Raw genomic sequence first — 18830 nt, 5'->3', positions numbered from 1 at the left:
AGTCACACTGGCAAGATTAACTTCATTTCAAAACTAAAAAAACACAAAAGACAGAAGCACTTCCGGTTTCTATGATTCATTTTATGAAAATCTAAAAAAAATCAGAATCTTATTTAAACATCTAAAAATTTCAAATGTATTAGTTGAGATTTAAATGAAATAACTGGCCATCACAGACAATGATAAACAGTTTACTGGCTAAGAGTACATTGCTAAACTCTGGCTTTATGGTGTTTGTATTATTGCAGACTAATAGAGATAAAATACAAACAATGGTTGGTATTATTTTCCATGAAGTCTTCGACTTCCTCCCATAGTCCAAAGACACTTAGACTAAGATATCCATAGGTGTGAATGTGAATGGGAATGGCTGTCTGTCTCTCTGTGTTAGCCCTCTGAATGGCTGGTGATGTCCAGGATGTACCCTGCCTCTTGCCTTACGGTAGCTGGGATAGGCTCCAAACTCCTATCAAACTCCCTCCCCAAGCCTAAGGATAAGCGAAAAAAGAATGGATGAACAGAATATTAATTATAACCACATGGAGACTTTGTCGTGTTCAAATTTTTCAGAAGGAATTCAGGAGAAATATCTGTCCTTTAGAAAGATTTAATTTACTTCAGCAGTTGAAATTACAAGTTTACTTCGCTGGAATGCAATGTGATAATCTGCCTCACACCAAGATGATCATGGCTAGACAGACACACAACACACTCCCTGCGTAGTCTTGATTATCTATATTATCCATTATTCTTCAACCGATTCTAAGGCCCAGTTAAGGACATCTTCTTCAGACTTCTTGACCCAGAGAATATTCAAACCATCATCATGTGTGTGTAAGCATGCTGCAAAAAACCCTCTGCACTCAACGTCACTAACAATATTTCAGCCCAGTTATAGCGTTGGATGAAACTTTTGACCCTCAAAACATAGAGTGTACATTGTGTTCTTTTCATTGCAATGGGGCTTAGACTATACTCAGGCTCTCTGTTGTACCTCACCTTCAGGTTCTGTTACACACAACTTTAATATGTCAGTGATTTATGTCTTTAACTGGAGTACTGCATGTTATAATAATAATGTGGTTGAACAACAACCTTTCATAGCACTCTCACTTTGTGAGACTGTTTATTATCTTCAATACATGCATTGTTACCTCTTTACTCCTATAGACGCCACCTAAACAGCTAAATAGCTACTGGTACCCCAAAAGAAACCTAAGTCCTTGAACTTTTTTGTGCATAAACACAGCAAATAGTTTAGTAGTCAAGGCTCTGATTAAAAGGACTATATTTCGTGTGAAAGTCTTATTCATTATTTCATTTTCTTGGATTAATACTAATAAAATAAACAAAGCCATGCCTAAAGAACACAAAATGTGTAACTGTCCAAACACTGTAGTTCACCTCACTGCACCACTTTACTTAAGACTCAAGTTCAGTGCAATCTAGATTTCGAAACTAGTTTCTAGGAGCTTAACCTTTGTGCAAAATTCAAAATGTATTGATGAATAGCTGAGGCCACCTAGTCCTGGCTTCTTGCCTTTTAAGATCTATAATAAATGCCAATGTAGCTGATTTTTGGATGTCTCTTTGAATCTGTAAATTGCAGTAAAATATGATTTCTTTCCTTGTTCTGTGCAATATTTTTGGTCTTTGGTCTTTGCACAATATTTTGGTCTCAATGGAATTACCATCCCCACCCTAAATGACCATAGCCCCTCCACCCTGATTTATTTATTTATATTATATAACTGCCCTTGTATACAGCCCCACAATGTTTCAATGTTTCTACACATACAGTGTACAGTATATAGTTTACTCACATATATGTATACATATATTGTTTTTCTTTACTTTTGCACCTTTGTGGTCCAGCTACCCAATTTCGCTGTGCAAGAAACTGCACAATGACAATAAAAGCTCTAAAGTCTAAAGTCTATGTAGAGCAATTAAAAAGTTAATATTGTGTTTGTATTTGTATTTTTTATTCATTGCAGGTTAAATATGTTAATATATGTGTGTGGTTTAAAGTAGATGTTTACTAGTAGAATTTACAGCTATTGAGCTAAACACATTTCTAAGTAAAGATAGATTACATAAGGTTGAATCAAGATGCCAGTACTAGGGATGGGGTTCTGACATAAACGGTAGTAACCAGACCGAAAAGCAGCGCACATTTCGGTGCTTTATTTCGGTGCTTTTTTTTCCTGAGATGTCATACACTTTGAATTCTAGCCAATCATTTTACGTTTCCGAGGATAGTAGGCGGGTCCAGGTACGTACGTTCTTTTAGAGCAGAGCTACAGATTAAAAATGCCCAAGGCGAAGCGGTCAAAAGTCTGGCTGTACTTCACAGCAAAAGATGGAAACTCAGCAGCCTGCAACAAGTGCTTTAAGGTGATACTGTGCAAAGGAGGTAACACCTCAAATCCGATGAAACACCTGGCGACGCATAGCGTTTTTTTTAAAAGCCGAAAAAAACACTGTATTTGATAGCTTGCTGCGAGACCTCACACCGAGCACATCTACTGCAGGTGGGTTGCCTGTTATCGGACCCGGAGTTAGCAACATCCCCCAAAAACCCGAAGAGTAGAGTCCTGGCCCCTTGCCCTGCCAGTGTAGCAGAAAAGATGACGGATGATGATGCAGCAGCAGCCGTTCTTCTCTGCGTGAGTAGCTTAATGTTGTCCGTGTGTAATTTACGTTGAGTAGGCTAACCACGTTACTACATTAATGCATGTAAGGTGAACTAGCAAACACCGTTGTAGTTACATGCAGCTGTCTTCTTGTTTGATGGCAGATGCTCCCTTCACCCTGGCCAAAAAGGCTAAAATGACCAAAGAAAAAGTGGAAAACAGTTAAACATGAGAGGTTTTTGGACAAAGTTTGTGTTTTTTCCATTGTTTAAGCACTGCTTCCAGCCAAGAGTGATACCATATATGCCCCATAGCTGCAGAAAAGGTTAACATTGTTATCTTTTTACAAAAAAACAGCTGAACATGAGAGGTTTTTGGACCAATTTTGTGTTCTCCATTCTTTAAGCACCGGTTTGAGCACCGTTTAAGCACCGGCACCGTTTCAAAAGTACCGGTTTGGCACCGGTATCGGATAAAACCTAAACGATACCCATCCCTACCCAGTACTGAGTTACTGGTACCAAGAAATGATGATGCTGATACTGACACTGATAAGGCTTCAGTGCCAACCTGTCTGACTACTGAACAACAATATATGTCAGTGAAATTATACACCTCAGTTATCAGTGAAACATGTCAGCAATTATAAGAAAGTCACGTTCAAACCCTTTATTTGTTCATAACTGCTGACATATGGAAACAAAAACATATATCAAGTTTAAATAATACAATAAAATAGATGTAATATAATAAACACTGTTGATATAAAAAGGATTTACATCAGATTATAACATCTATGAGCAGTGTATTAAAACATGTAGTGGTCTGCTATTCTCTATAAAGGGTTTATAAGTTATTTATGAACAGTGGTAACACAATGACACAGCTCTAATCATAATTACATCAATAAACCTTTGTAAAGTGTTACATGACAGTTAACTAAAAACAAATAGCACATGCTAACAAAGCATTAGCGAGCATGAAACATTTAAATAACTTTTAAATGTCTCATAGATATAGTTACATTTATTGTTAATTTATTTTTTGTCCTTGGACTTGAGATTGATTTGCATAACTAACAGGTGAAGATAACTCCTATTTATTTTATATTTGGCCTTGATGAAGAACCTTCATTCACTTCCTACCCTTTAAGTCAACCTTCTTCTGATTTGCTGCCCCTTGCAAACAAAACAGCAGACTTAAATCTGCCAGAGCTGTATGTCTGACATGACCATAATAAGGATATCCTCTCTCTCATGACATCATAAAGAGACAGAAAAATAAAATAATTGATTGAAAATGGCTCTTTAGAGCTGTCTGAAAGTTGAGGTTTTAATTCATGAGGATTACTTGCATTTCATCGCTTCTCATTATTTGAAATGTTGGCCATGTTTAACATGAGCATCCACCACTGTAACAGAAAATAAGGAAAAGTATAACAGCTCCAGTCTAATGTAAATAAGGAAAGTCTTTAATTCAAGTCAGCTGACATATTTTATAGTAAGTGAATAGATTTAAAATAGGAGGAAATTTGTTTATTAGAGTCTTGTGGTAAGTAACATTTTAGTTCAATGTCAGTCAGATGATTGTAAGAGCTGGAAGTGGCAACCATGAACATGGCAGCAGCATGTGAACTGAGGAGTGGGTCATGCAGAAAAAAAGCACCTTTGTCAGCACTCAAGGGAGGACAGATGTACCAAGAGCACGGCTTTAGCTATCAGCAGCAATGAGGGCAACAGAGAGGGCTATTAGCCAGCTAAGGTCAGGAACTCCACAGAGGGATGGTGACTGTGATGAGACAAGGCTTAGCTGTGCTCCATTTTTAATGACACCCAGCATGAGGATAGATGTTGAGCAGCAGTGCTTATTTGACCTGGTCTGACACGAAAGCTTATGCTGCTCAACTTCGGTCAAAAGCCTCATTAATCCTTTCAGGAGATATCAGTGCAGGGAGACTCTCATGAATGGTAAAGACGCATACTGAATCTTTCCTCATTTAATATGACAGAAGCCAATCTGAGCCACATTAGGAGCTTCAATCATGTGGACTTATGGGATGCTATATTGGACAGGGCTAAATCATCAGAGTAGCTGTTAAATAATACATGACTAAAACTGAACAGGCTCATAGCAGCTGATCAAGCTGTTCTTAAAATGTCAACAATAAACTGGGTGAGTTTCTGTGGGTCATGGAAGAGGTGAGTCAAGCAACTGTGCCATGGAGCTTCAATTATAAATCGGTCTAGGACAAAGTGGTGACCATGGAAACGGAAACAGAAACTATAAGAAACCTGAGAGTGCAGGTGAGATGCCTTCCCCCTAAGATCAGACAAGTAGCACACAGGTTAAGCCTCTCGCTGCAAGTAGACTGTGCTGCCCTTTGTCTCACTATGGACCAGCCATATTTATTGTTTTGTATACTGTTGGAAGTCCTGGCTGTAAACTGTGAGTAAGCTTCTTTTTCTCCAATTTAAAGTTCACAAAAATATGATCATAACGAACAAAGTGAAAGTTGTGATGTTGTGATGGGCTAACATTCTGAAAACAAAAGTAGACTGGGTGTCTTCTAGGATGTGCTGCAAATGCATGAGATATAGCATTAGGGTATGCCTTCTAATCATTTTTAAAACATCCCTTTTAGCTGTGCACTTGCAGTTCTGATGATCTGTGAAGAGAAAAATTGTGACTCAGAGCCATTTCCATCTGGGTAGCAGGGAGAGGAAGAAATAAATGTGCACATTAATTTGAGTTAATCTTCAAAGATGATCATATTTCACAGTAAAAAAGACACATGACTGCTTTCTTGTTAAAATAACTGTTCTTATTTACAGGTAATCATTTCATTTAAAACTCTTTTCTTCTTTTTAATGAAATTTAAATGGTTCTTATTACATGATAAATACTTTCATATTGTAGCATGTAAACTGTTACAGCCAAAACATCTTCCTGAGACACAGGGCTTTTGAAAAGGAATTGAACTTGAAACCTCAGTAACAATAGATTCAGTCTAACAACACAAATAACAATAAATAATTGTGGCCAACACCTGCCTTTGTGCCTGGAAATTATGTCACAAAGACACCAAAAAAGGAGATTCTGATAAAGATCTTGAGCAGGTCTGTGATTTGAGAAGAAGCAGCATAAAATATCATTTGGATAATGGTTTAAGACTTACCCAAACCTGAGCTTTAAAAAAAGAAAAAACTGTAGTTTATCACTGTTTAATCTTATCTTCTTAATCTTTTCAATTTTCTTCTATTTCTAGTTACAGTTTAGGAGACAAAACACTCAAAGAAACCCAATCTTAAAATGTTTACTTCCATGATCTTGCATAATGCTTTCTGATACACCCACATGTGTGTTAACCTCACACGCAGTCACTGCTGGGTGTAGTGTAGCCTATAGAGTTACCATTTTGTTGTTAAGATCCACCCCAGCTACTAATTATAGCCTGTGGTTAGATGAAAGCATTTCCATGCCTAAAGGTTCTCTCAGTTACTGTGATCTACAATTTTGGTTTCATTGTTTAATTTTCAAATATTTGCCATATAGATGCTTTGTGAGCCTTAGGGAACATTTTAGAAAATGTGGGGTCGTAGCTCAACATTGTAAAATTGCTAAAGTCATTATAATTCAAATATTTTAGGTATTCACATTTTTCTCTTTCTATTATCTATTAGGCAAAATTATATTTTCGAGTGAAAAAGGTTGCATCAAAGCTTTCCCTGATCGTTCCCTGGGTAGTTCAGACACTAACTTGGTACCAAAGTGTCACTTCTTATAAGACTATAGAATTATCTCATCTTTTGGTAAAATATAACATATCTCCACACCACACTGACAATTTGGAGACTCATTTATGAACCACTTGAGATCAATTTTGAATGTAATTAAACAGAAAAACACAAGAAAGCACTAATTATTAAACGCTTTCAAAGAAATGATCCTATGTCTACGAATAGTCTAGACTTGTTCTGTCATGAACCTTTGGGTTCACACCAAGGCTTTAGTTGGCCTTGCTTGTAAACCCATCCTTCCATTCTCTTGCACTTATCCAATTCAGGGTCTGGAGCCCATCCCGGATGCCATAAGGCAAGAGGAAGGCTAGGACAGGTCGCCAGCCTGTTGCAGGGCTAACAGAGATAGACAACCATTCACTCTCGCACTCACACCTACGGGCAATTTGGAATCACGAGTTAACCTAACCCCACTAACTCCATGTCTTTGGAGTATGTGGAGACAATGCAGATACAAGAAAAACATAGGAAGGCCCTGGACAGATGGTGCATTTCAAACCTGGGGCTTTCTTGCTGTGAGGAAACAATGCTAACAACTGCACCACTACACTGCTCCTAACTATTCAAATGACAATTTTGAAGGCCGAAGTAGCTTTTAAACCCATCAAACACTAATAATAACATGATGCTGCAATAATATGATGTGGAACAGATAGTTTTAAACATTTTAAAAATATCTGTACTCTTACTGCTTCCATAGGGATTAAGACAATAAATCAGAAGTGATCCGACAGCGCACTGTACAGACTGCAAAAACCCATGATGGTGTGCTGATGGATTTTTCTGTTTTGTTTTGTAGCTACAGGGCTTGGGTACCTTGCAGTCACTGAGTCAACCATGAACTCCACTGTATACTAAAGTATTCTAGCATTAAATATGAGGCCATCTGTCCAACAGCTAACGCTTGAGTGAAACTGGGTTATGCAACAGGGCAATGATCTTGAGCACAGCAGCAAGTCTCCAAAAGAATAACTGGAAAACAAAAATCAAGGTGTAGCAATGGCCCAGTCAAAGTGCAGACCTTAACCTAAATGAGACAGCTGTGCAAAAGTGATTGCCACACAGTTCAGTGAACTAAAGCTATGTTGTAAAAAAGTGGAGGAAATTTTCTCCACAGTGATGAGATAATGATAAGGTGATGCAGAAAACAATGGCTGTTCACTAATCTCAGACATATTTAATACATTGCCCCATTAACACAACCAGCAAGCTTGACCAAGAATACAAACACTTAATTTTAAGTTACAATCCATGATAGAAAATTTGCTCTAAATTCTGTAAGTGCTGAAATCTGTCTCTGTGTGTGCGCTGTACAGTGCTTCTGTGAGTTCTTTTCATCTTATTTGTCCTCACATTATTCAAAACTTCAAGGTCCAAGGGAAAAGATGTGATTGCAGTGTCCTCAGCAGCATTTAAAGCCACAAATACACGAAGTGAAAAAATATAAAACTGAGCAGCTCAGTCAGGGGCAGAAGCATTGTAAACACCAAAGAGTGTTCCCAAACAAGCACAGCTTCCAATTAGAATTAGTTTTACTCCAGTATCAGCTATACTCAGCTTATCCTTGAGTGTGGTCGTGGGCAGCATTTTGGAGACGTCCAAACTGATGGTGTTCTCCTTTTCCTTTAGGCAGACTGAGATAGATTGTGGGCTAGTTCAGGCCTTCTATTTGTGTTTCGCCCAGGTGTCCTTTGGAGGGTTGATTCTGTTTATGAGCTAATCAGATCCGGTCCAAATTGAGTTAACGTGTTACCTTCAAACTCATTTAAACACCAAACAGGCAGTCAGATCTATCCTCACTTAAGCCAGTGTGAAGTACTTCGGAGATGAGATTGCTTTTCATTGATCTGCTGAGCCACAAAGCAACTGTGCGGTGAAATCCTCTGTGGTTTTCTTTATGACCTGAATAGTTTGCACTGATCTTGTAAAGGTACTAAAAAAGAGCAACTGAGTTAGCTCAGTGTGGTTTACACCAACACCTTATGGACTGTTCTGTGTGTTTCTTTCTCTAAATCTAATCCGAGCTGAAATTTGTCATTGCTTGTGTGTTGCAGGTCAGAATGTTGGAGAGGAACGAATAGTGGGAGGATATGCACCGGTTCCACATTCCATCAAGTATATTGTGTCGATACAGACATTGGAACGAAAGCACTTCTGTGGGGGTTTCTTGATTAATAAGCACTGGGTAGTCACAGCAGCACACTGTAACATCGGGTGAGCTAATTTTCTCCTGTCGATTTACCCCTATGGATTAAAAAAGTTCTATAACTTAAGGCAAAGTTGACTTGATTGAGTTTTAAAATCAGTCACACATCACACAAAACCCCATGTCTTTGTGTTCAGATTTAACTTTTTGTAAGGAAGAAAAGGCCTCTTGATATAGGATAGCCTCAATTTGACTTCTCAATCCTGTAATTTCAACTCATATCATACAGTCAGATCTGTGGCTTATCCTGATTGAAAGAAAGCTAATGGCAACGATAAAAGCGCACCATAACAATGGAGCTTTGTTGTACTGAAATCTGACACAGATCATGACGACCGATCAGAATACTTTATTTAGATTGCAAACAATTTGAAGATAAGGAAGCAATATTTGTAGACAATGTTCTGTGCCCATTCCATATTCTAAGGTTTTAGCAGCAAATCAGCAAACTGATAAATTACAGTTTCCAAATGTCAGTATCGCCTATTTCCCTATCAACAAACAGTTGCAACTGATGTCAAAAAGCTTTATTGCATTAATAGCAGTTAATTATTAATATATCAGCAGAAAGGCAGCTCTGTCTCCCAGACTTCCAATTTAATGTTAGCAACCAGATTTTAATGAAATGTAAATGTCTTCATTAATGACAAATTTTAAAAAATCTTTTTGGGGTTTTTTGTATGTATGTATGTATGTATGTATGTATGGATGGATGGATGGATGGATGGACAATCAAACTGCATAACTTGGAAATTGCTGTTTTACATGACAAGTATAACCATCTCTTGTCTATAATTCTTAACAAGAACAAGGTAAAGAAGGACAGATACAACTCTGCGCTTTCTTGTCTGTTTACCAAACACAACCACAATGTTTTCCCAACTTCCAATCTGTTGTCAAGCATCCTCAGAAATTACATTTCTGCATTAACATGTATCTTGGCTTATGATTTCCTACAGCAGTGTGATAAAAAACTTCACAGATCAGTATGTTTTTTATAGATAGAAGGCACATATCACACAACAGAGGCAACTCAAAGTGTAAGAGACCATAAAAATACATTTGGCAGTTTCAAGCGAATGGGCAAAATAAATTAAAATTTTAAAAATTAAAAAAAACACTGACGAAGCAAAGCTTTGAGGCAAGCGATTGATGTTTGCCTAAGAAAAAAAGGATAAAAAGAATCTAGAAAACAGATACTGAAATCCTAAAACCAGGCAAAAAATCTATAGAGTTTATGAATTTATGGACCTCAGCCACATAAAAACAATTACAAAGTCTGCCTATTGATGTCTTGAAATAAAGTAAAATACAAATAAAAATGTCTGTCTAAAGCAGATACAGAAAAACTCACTCGCACATTCATTACACTACTGTAACAGTGTCTTGGTAGCAACACAAAACAAAAAAGAAAATCAGACATTACAGCTCATTCAGAAAGGTGCAACGCTCCATTGGCTTCCAGGGTCACAAAAGATATATTTTAAATTACTTCTACTATTTAACAAATCACTAAATGGACTTAGAAATGAATCACATAAAAATTTGTATGGTCTGCTACCCTTTATGTAACCTAACATAAACATCACAGCCTCAAATCAAAATCAAATCAAATCACTTTTATTGTCACATCACATGTGCAGGTACATTGGTACAGCACATGTGAGTGAAATTCTTGTGTGCGAGCTTCACAAGCAACAGAGTTGTGCAAAATACAATAATGTAAACAAGCAAAATACAAGAATGGCTACATCTGAAACTAATAAATATATGTACAATATATAATAGTATATGCATTTCAGCCTCTCTGCACCAGTGCAACATAATGCATTACTTTAAACTTAACCAGAGAATTGCAAACTAACCAGTTTAGCCTGCACTAAACTGTGCCAAACGGCCTAGTCTTTTCATGCAACCTTGGAATAGTTGCTTTGTAACTTGTGGGATCCCAGGAGCTATGAAGCAACTACTCTGCCAATGTGAGCACAGGATACATTTGATTGGCATATAACAGTGTTCTGCCCCTCTGTGACCCCTATTCTCTTTGCAGTGGCAGGGGGAATAGGGGTCATAGAGAGTATTTAATGTATTTACTGCCCTGTCATATGCCAGTTTAGCTCAGGTTAGGACAACCCTAACCCCATCATTACCTTAAATGGTAAGCTAGCGAGTATGGTCAAACTCAAGTATTGAGTCATAGGACTTAAATATTTATCCAAGCTCACTGGTGGTTAGACGGCAAAGAAGCTACAGTAGGCAGGATGAGGAGCCCTAAGTCAGTGACTTTATGACAGTTTGACAAGAATGATGAAAATATGAACCTGCCCCAAAGATAATGTTTATTTAACAGAGTCGTTACACCCTCTGGTCCTCTTGGTTGAGCTGTGTAAATGATCCCCATGACATGGCCCAAGATTTTGCTTTCTAGGAAATTATTTTGAGACCGATTGGCTTCCTTGGATTTCACTTTGAAATACAACTTTAGGAGTTAATAAAATGCAATGATAAAACAAATGCAAATAACAACACCGTAAAAAAAAAGTACAAAAAACAAAACAGAGAGAAAATCTACAAAATATGTAATAAACTATTTTGTACTGCAATGAAAAAAAAATCACTTCTACAGCTAAAAAGATGTTGTGTATGATGTGTATGTTTGGAGTAGGTAAAATTTATATAAGGAAGAAAATTGTTGAGACCTGGATAAAGTTGGACGCAAGGACTGTTTAATATCATCAGGAAAATGATTCCAGTGTTACAGGCAACAAAACATGACTTTACCATGTTTATTTGTACCAGTTATCAACTACTCATTTATTTTCTCTTACCTCTGTTTTGGGTTTGTGAACCGTAGCCAAAAAACACAACTACACGTTGTTGTTTAACTGCTGATTGTGCAATTTGGCAAAAGGTGTTATATCACTATTTGCCACCATTTTTTAAAAAATGATTAAGTTTCAAGCTAAAGGGTGTCATTACTGTTTGTTTCCATATAATATACCATGTTGCAACAGGAAAAGCCTTTCTGTAAATAATAACCCTAATATAGGGTCACACTCCAGTTAAGTGTCCATGTTCCAGGGACTTGGATTGTGCATGCTAGTTTACTGGCATAGCTTACTAGGAAACACCCAAATGGATCAAAGCCAGCTTTAACACAAATACACCTGTGCACCTCCCCTTATTATGTTATTGTAAACCCCTAAGCATAAAACTCAATAGGTCTTTCCAACTCCAAGATCTGGATTTGTCACTGTAGTAAAACTACAACTGTTACTATTAAGAAGAACAGTTACTCTGTTTTATTTAAGAGCAGCCAGCATGTAAAGTATCTTGACGCTGAAACTGGAGTAGGTGAAAAAGATTCGGCAGTCGCCCATTGTTATGCTTATATGTGTGGTTTTCTTGATGTGACATGCCAAAATGTCTTTTATACCTGTGATAAAAGGCAGTGTCATAGATCAGAGTTACAGACCTTAGGCTTCTGTTGCATTTATGACTTATTTACAGAAAAAAAGTTGAAAGAAATCAGCTTGCCTGTGTTGATATAACTGTAGAGGTTTTCAGAGTGCATGCAGAGAAAATGAGAAAAAAATAAACAGAAGAAAACGAAAAGCGCCATTACATGATTTATGGCATTCACCTCCTGCATTGTTCCCTCTCTCACCTGGAGACCTCTGGGAGCACTGTGAGAATCATGTTCTTTGATTTCTCCAGTGCCTTCAACATCATTCTTCCCACAGTCCTGAAGGACAAGTTGGACAACTCAGGAGCGGACCATCACTGGACTTCCTCACCGACCGACCACAGTATGTGAGAAATCAATGCTGTGTGTCAGACAGGGTCGTCTGCAGTACGGGGGGGCCCACAGGGAACGGTTCTGGCTCTGCTCCTCTTCACCATCAACACTGCAGACTTCTCTCACAACTCCACCCAGTGCTCCCTGCAGAAGTTCTCTGACAACTCTGCAATAGTTGGCCTAATCACTGATGGGGACGACAAAGAGTACATTGAAGTCACCCAAGCGTTTGTGGACTGGTACCAGCAGAACTACATCCAGAACAACACTAGAAAAACCAAGGAGCTGGTGGTAGACTTCCGCAGGCACAAACATCCTCCACTGCAACCACTAAATATCCAAGGTTTGGACTTTGAGGCTGTGGATAGCTACAGGTACCTTGGTGTACAATAAACAATAAACTGGACTGGACTCACAATTCAAGTGCTCTCTACAGAAAAGGGCAGAGCAGGCTGTACCTGCTGCAGAGGCTCAGGTCTTTTGGAGGGAAGGGCCCACTCCTGAAGACCTATGACTCTGTGGTGGCCTCTGCCATCTTTTACAGTGTGGTCTGCTGGAGCGGCAGCATCTCTGCTGGGGACAGGAAGAGACTGAACGGGCTGATCTGGAGGACCAGCTCTGTTCTAGGATGCCCCCTGGACCCAGTGGAGGTGGTGAGTGACAGGAGAATGGTGGCTAAGCTGTCATCCCTGTTGGACAACATCTCCCACCCCATGGAGAAGTCTCTGACAGCACTGAGCAGCTCCTTCAGTGGCAGGCTGCAGCACCCATGATGTGGGACGGAGAGATTTCGCGGGTCTTTCCTTCCAACTGCTGTCAGACTCTACAAGCAGAAAGACTTTGCAGATGACCACACGCGTGCAGACAGACACACACACATATATCCAATATGACATGGTAGCCTTCGCCTAGTCTCCCCAATGTGCAATAATACCAAGTGCAATTTTCTGATGTCACATAGTATTTTAATCTATTTTGTATAGTACTTTATTCTATTTGATCTTATTCTATTCTGTTGTTTTTCTTAATTTTTGCTGCTATTAACTTTGTATTGTCCAGTTTCTGCCGTGATAAAAACAAATTTCCCATGTGTGGGACTAATAAAAGTTTATATTATCTTATCTTAAATCTTCTTTTACAGACATTTGACCCAGAAGATGTAATTTCTCATATTTTCATCAACAGGGTGAAAAATATGATGATTGTTGGAGGAGACTACTCTCTTTCTATATATGAGGGCACAGAGCAAGAAATCCTTCCCCACATTTTGGTGCCACATCCTTCATACAACAAAATCACAAACAACTGTGATATTATGCTTATTAAGGTACATAATACATTGATTTTATTTAGTTTCTTTTTATTTTATTTAGTTTTATTTATTTAAACCATGTTGCTTCATTTGTGTCTAACTCATCACATTGTCTACAATCTCTTCAGCTGAGGGCTCCATTCTATCTGAACAGCTACGTCTCCATCACTCTACTGCCCAGACAGGGCGCCCCCATTGCAGAGGGCAGACTGTGTCGTGTGTCTGGCTGGGGATACACAAATCCCAGCGGAGGCCCGATCCCCTCCACCCTCCGAACTGTAATGCTCCCCATTGTCTCCACAGAAAAATGTAACAGCAGTGAGTCATTTAGTGGCAACATCACAGAAAACATGCTGTGTGCTGGTTACAGTCTTGGTGGAAAAGATGCCTGTCAGGTAAGAGCATCTCTGCTTTTTTAAAATTCAGGATATGAACATGGCAACAGTTTTACAGCACCTTTCAAGTCATTTTTTATTTACGTAGCACCAGTTCACTATGACAGGTATGCCATATGGTTCAACATACTGCAACCCACAAGATAAGTGGGGGAATCCCAGTAATAACATTAAGGGATTGTTGCCTCTGATGCCAAACAATTGGAATCTTTTCTCTGGCCGTTTAGAGAAAGAAGGGGAAAAAAAGAGGAAGCATTTTATGGAAGGCTTTAGGCACGAAGGCAAGAAAGTAACAGAGATACAACAAAACAAAAAAACTAAGGCCAAGAGAACTCACACATTTAATTACACACATTCCTTAAGTTACTGCAACAGGCCATGGTATATGCATTGAACCCAAACTCTTAGCTGCTTCCATGAGACAAGAGACTGATATCTGAAGCTTGTACCTCAAAATAAATATTAGTTATATTTAAATGGCTACATAGTTTAATAGTTTACACATTCGCTTAGCAAGTGAAAAATCGCCAGGGAGGAAAAGATATGCCTTTGGGATCATCTTTGTCATCAGGGAGGGCATCCCGTTGGTGACCCATTGCGACTAAGGAAGCAGCTAAAAGTAGATACTTTGTAATTAGAAATGGGCATTGGAGGTAAGGACAGAATGAAAAACACATATTATGCATATGTATTTGTATTTCTGCATACAATAAAGCTCACAATAAAGCTGCATCTTGTATAAAAACTAATCCATTGGGTAAAGTTTGATATAAAAATAAAAAATACAGGCATAGGACTCCATTGCTCTTGCTGTCAATAAATCTCTCCCTTTTTTTGATTTTCATAAAAAATCTCAAATTAACCTTGTGTCAATTTGGCTTGCAGTTTATTTCAGCTTGTCTCAGAAAGTGCATTTGCAGAGTATTTGTATTTGCAAGGCATACTTTAAGTGTCTAAAATATTGTGTGTTCTTTTTTGCAACTTTTAGGCTACTGCATAACAGCATTTTGAAAGTTATCAGACTGTTTTCTGTAATATTGTTCTACATCTTCATTTATTTAGTCATTAAAAAAAAAAGGACATTACATTTTGTAAAAGAAAATTTACTGGTAGCGAAAGGCAGCTACCGCTCTACAGCCCAAGAAAATTATTTAAGGCTCTGGCTACAGAACTACAGAGCAAGTCATAGAATATCAATCAGAGATATTTAAGTTTCTTGTTGAGTAATTAGTAAAGACTTGAGTAAAGACATCCGTAGCCTAACATGTCATCCCTAATGTTTTCTTCCATCCTGTGGTATCAGGGGGACTCGGGGGGTCCACTTGTTTGCGATGGTCGGGTCTATGGTGTCGTGTCCTGGGGGAAAGGTTGTGCTGATGCTCAGTTTCCTGGAGTCTACACTGCTGTGTCCAAGTTCCGCAGATGGATAGACAACACCATATTTAGCTACTACAGCAGATGCAACAAGAATTAGAGCCCAGTGCAACTTTTCACTGTTGCCTTATGTGACCTAAGTTAGGCTTGTTTTGCCCTTCATGCACATTTGAGTGTATGCCCATGTGTTAAAGGAATATTTAGGAAAATATTTGATTTGCTTTCTTGCTCAAATTTGGATAAAAAAGGGTGCCTTTATATGAGGCTACAGTGTGGGGCCTGTCAAGGGTAACAAAACAAACCTCCAAGCACTTTTAAGTCTTGCACGTGACTTGTTAATATTTCCAGCAGGTAAAAAGTTAAGAGCATTGTCAGTTTCTTCTCACTATTGGCAACGAAGCAAATCTGGCAATTTTCCAAAATGTTCACCTAGTTCTTGAGCGGTTGTTGCTTGACCTCAAGTAAATGTTGTGTCAGTCAAAAGCTAGAAACAATGGGCAACCATTTTTGAGTTTTACATTTAGTTTGCCAGCTGCTGATCTATTTTAGGCAACTCATAAACAATAGAAATACAGTGGAATCCACCAATACTCTCAGGCAAAGCAGAACACATTGAACACATTTCCACAGCGTCACGATTGAGGTGCCAAATCCTTCAGAGTCTCGTGGAAAAGAGAACAACAGAAAAACATAGTCATGATGCTATCTTTCAGTCATGATACATCACAGTTTATGTTCTAAAATCCTTTAAGAAGTCAAGAAAGCTCACAGTCATATCAAGGACAAATTACTCATGTTTCACTAAAATATGATCAATAATATAGGAGGAGTAGCAACGTTGTGAAAATGACAGTGCCTGTAAAATTATAAAAATGACCTAAACCTTGGTTACACTTTGGGTGAAGACCAATTAGGGGATCATTGTGTGCGCTGTAAGTTTGAGTATATTCTGACAAATACAGAGGAAGTATCAACAATTCTTGTGAACTCCGGTGAGATAGACAGATACTTTGTGGACACTTTGCTATCACATATGCTCATCGGTCCTTTGGCTGGATGAGCTCAAAACATATGAAATGCTGTAAATAAAGCATGCTTACATTTAACTGAGCATATTGTGGCTATTACTGTAACATCACAAGTCGTTTAGCTTGTTCATGAGTCATAGAAACAACAGCAGGAACTGAGTTTACTGAGTCAAAATGTATAAGTAAAAAACAACATCTGTTCAATGTGAGCAGAAATCATTTAAAAATGTATTTCCCATATATGTATGTATGTATGTATGTATGTATGTATATATATATATATATATATATATATATATATATATATATATATATATATATATATATATATGTATATTGTTCCGTGAAAATCTGATCATCTGTAGGTTAGTCACATTAAAACAACTGTTTAGAGATGAAACTGGTGGGTAATTTGTACTATTCTATGATATTTGCATTACAAAATTAATGAATTATGAAAAGAATCCAAATTTGAACTGAAAATTAAAATAATGCTTACTTTAAGTTCAAGAATCCACTGGTTCAATTGTAACGCGTGCTGTGTGTGTCCGTGTTGTGATCAGCCTGTGTTTTCAGACTGAAATTCTATTAGTCAGAAAATGATCACTGCCAATTTGACATGATATATTCATGGTCTGTTTTAATGTAGTTGCATAAACTGCAATGTTTTTTTTCTGTTTTTTAAACTTCAATAAATTACTAATCATCCTTTTTTTCATGCACTCTCTGCCTAACGTCTGTGTGTGCATTTACACAGTAAATGTTACAGCCATCAGCCTTAAGTTAAGTGGAGACCTTCAATAACGCATTACATGGGCTTTTCGGATAGATAACTCACAACTCTTCATGCCATGTCACTTGTACAAGTCAGTAAAAGCCTCTGCAGGGGAACAATTAATAAGCCACTACACTGATAAATTATTTAAAACTACAGCAATCACATTTGATATGGAGTGTAAATCTTGGCTGCTTGTCATTAGCCTTACTCAAGCCACAGAAGAATTACCCTAAAACTGGAATACCTTCATGAAATATGCATGGAGCCAGTCGTTGGACTCCTTCCTCCTCCTCACCAGCAGAGATTCCCGCAAGGGCGAGCCGTCACGAAGCCAGGTGAAATCAGTACAGACTGCATCACACCTGATAGGTGTTGGTTTATCACAGCAGAATGAATACTTGATGGCCTACTTTAGAGGGAGCTCTAGTTTCATGGCTGGTCCAGGCTTGGTTACACAAAGGCTTATTCCCTTTGTTCTTGCATGAGAAAGCCACACTCAGGAGTGTTAGGGTATATCACCTGACATGATTGATCCTAAGCTCCTTATATGCACGCTAGGTCACAAAAAGAAATATACTTTAATGGGTTTCACAGAAAGCTATTAACTGAGCTATACATATTGTGACCATTCCCTAAGCATTTTCTCCCAATGGGCTTTTAATCTGCTGGGAACACAAAACGTGTTTTACAATGATAATGGCCTCTGTTACTCAAACTAGGTCGCCAGCATCCATTATTTTCTAACAACTGAAAAGCAAAGTTGATTTTAAAACCACAGTTCTACATGTGCAGTTTTTGGGATGGGATGATGTACTGATATGTGGTAAGTGGTGATAATATGATTCTTTGTATAGAGGTAAGTAAAGGAGCATTGTTCAGAATTTAACTGGAAAGCTACCAGAAAACTATTACCAGTGACACCCGTGGCCATTAGAATAACTCCTGCATTGTATTCATGAACTACTATATTGTATGTGCTCTTTGTCATGTATAATTTACACTGAGTGAGAAACCTTTATACAAAGTTTACTGTATACCAAGCTTACTAATTACATTTTAACAAACCCCATCTGGGCATCCCTCATGACTATTAGTGTTGCAAACAAGATTATACACCCTTGAATTGTGTTTAGATCATTTATTGTTCGTTAAAAAAACCCATTTACATAGTTTCTTAGTATGATTCATAATGTTATATGCTTATTTATTCTCAATATTGTTGCAATTACTTATTGTCAGCAGATTAGGCATGCAACTCTCCTGTCTCTGAACAGTTACAAATGAGCTTGCTAAACAAAAACAGATGGCTATAAGCTAATGCTATGCTAGCTAATGTTTGGCTCACGTTTCAAGCTTTATCTCTGATAAACAGTTTGGATACACTGTCACATCATATGACAGTTTATTTGCTAAGTGTGCGAGTCCAACAATGTTAGATCAACTTTAAAGAAAATTTTGCTAATTCCGGCTAACAGAGGCTAACAGAAGCTAACAGTGACAAAAAC

General features: G+C 38.0%; 1 protein-coding gene across 1 annotated transcript; it reads left to right on the top strand.

Annotated features, from left to right (window-relative positions):
• Positions 1 to 2139: 2139 nt before the first annotated feature.
• LOC113013321 (trypsin-3) lies at positions 2140 to 16827 on the top strand. The gene is made up of 5 exons (XM_080295492.1): positions 2140 to 2669; positions 8488 to 8647; positions 13624 to 13765; positions 13879 to 14145; positions 15449 to 16827. Exons 3-5 carry the CDS (start codon positions 13634 to 13636, stop codon positions 15617 to 15619), a joined length of 570 nt encoding a protein of 189 aa, XP_080151618.1. The 5' UTR covers positions 2140 to 2669; positions 8488 to 8647; positions 13624 to 13633; the 3' UTR covers positions 15620 to 16827.
• Positions 16828 to 18830: the final 2003 nt, after the last annotated feature.

This window comes from Astatotilapia calliptera, chromosome 20 (assembly GCF_964374335.1).
Source record: "Astatotilapia calliptera chromosome 20, fAstCal68.1, whole genome shotgun sequence".
In the NCBI taxonomy this organism is placed as follows: Eukaryota; Metazoa; Chordata; class Actinopteri; order Cichliformes; family Cichlidae; genus Astatotilapia; species Astatotilapia calliptera.
Note: the sequence above shows the minus strand (reverse complement) of the source record. Positions and strands in the feature narration are given on the sequence as shown.

What these genes read in the sequence shown, in the direction of transcription:
- LOC113013321 (XM_080295492.1), top strand. Translation starts at nt 13,634, where the DNA reads ATGATGATTGTTGGAGGAGACTACTCTCTTTCTATATATGAGGGCACA. An exon ending in GTGATATTATGCTTATTAAG is followed by an intron (nt 13,766 to 13,878) that starts GTACATAATACA and finishes CAATCTCTTCAG; the next exon opens with CTGAGGGCTCCATTCTATCT. An exon ending in GTGGAAAAGATGCCTGTCAG is followed by an intron (nt 14,146 to 15,448) that starts GTAAGAGCATCT and finishes CTGTGGTATCAG; the next exon opens with GGGGACTCGGGGGGTCCACT.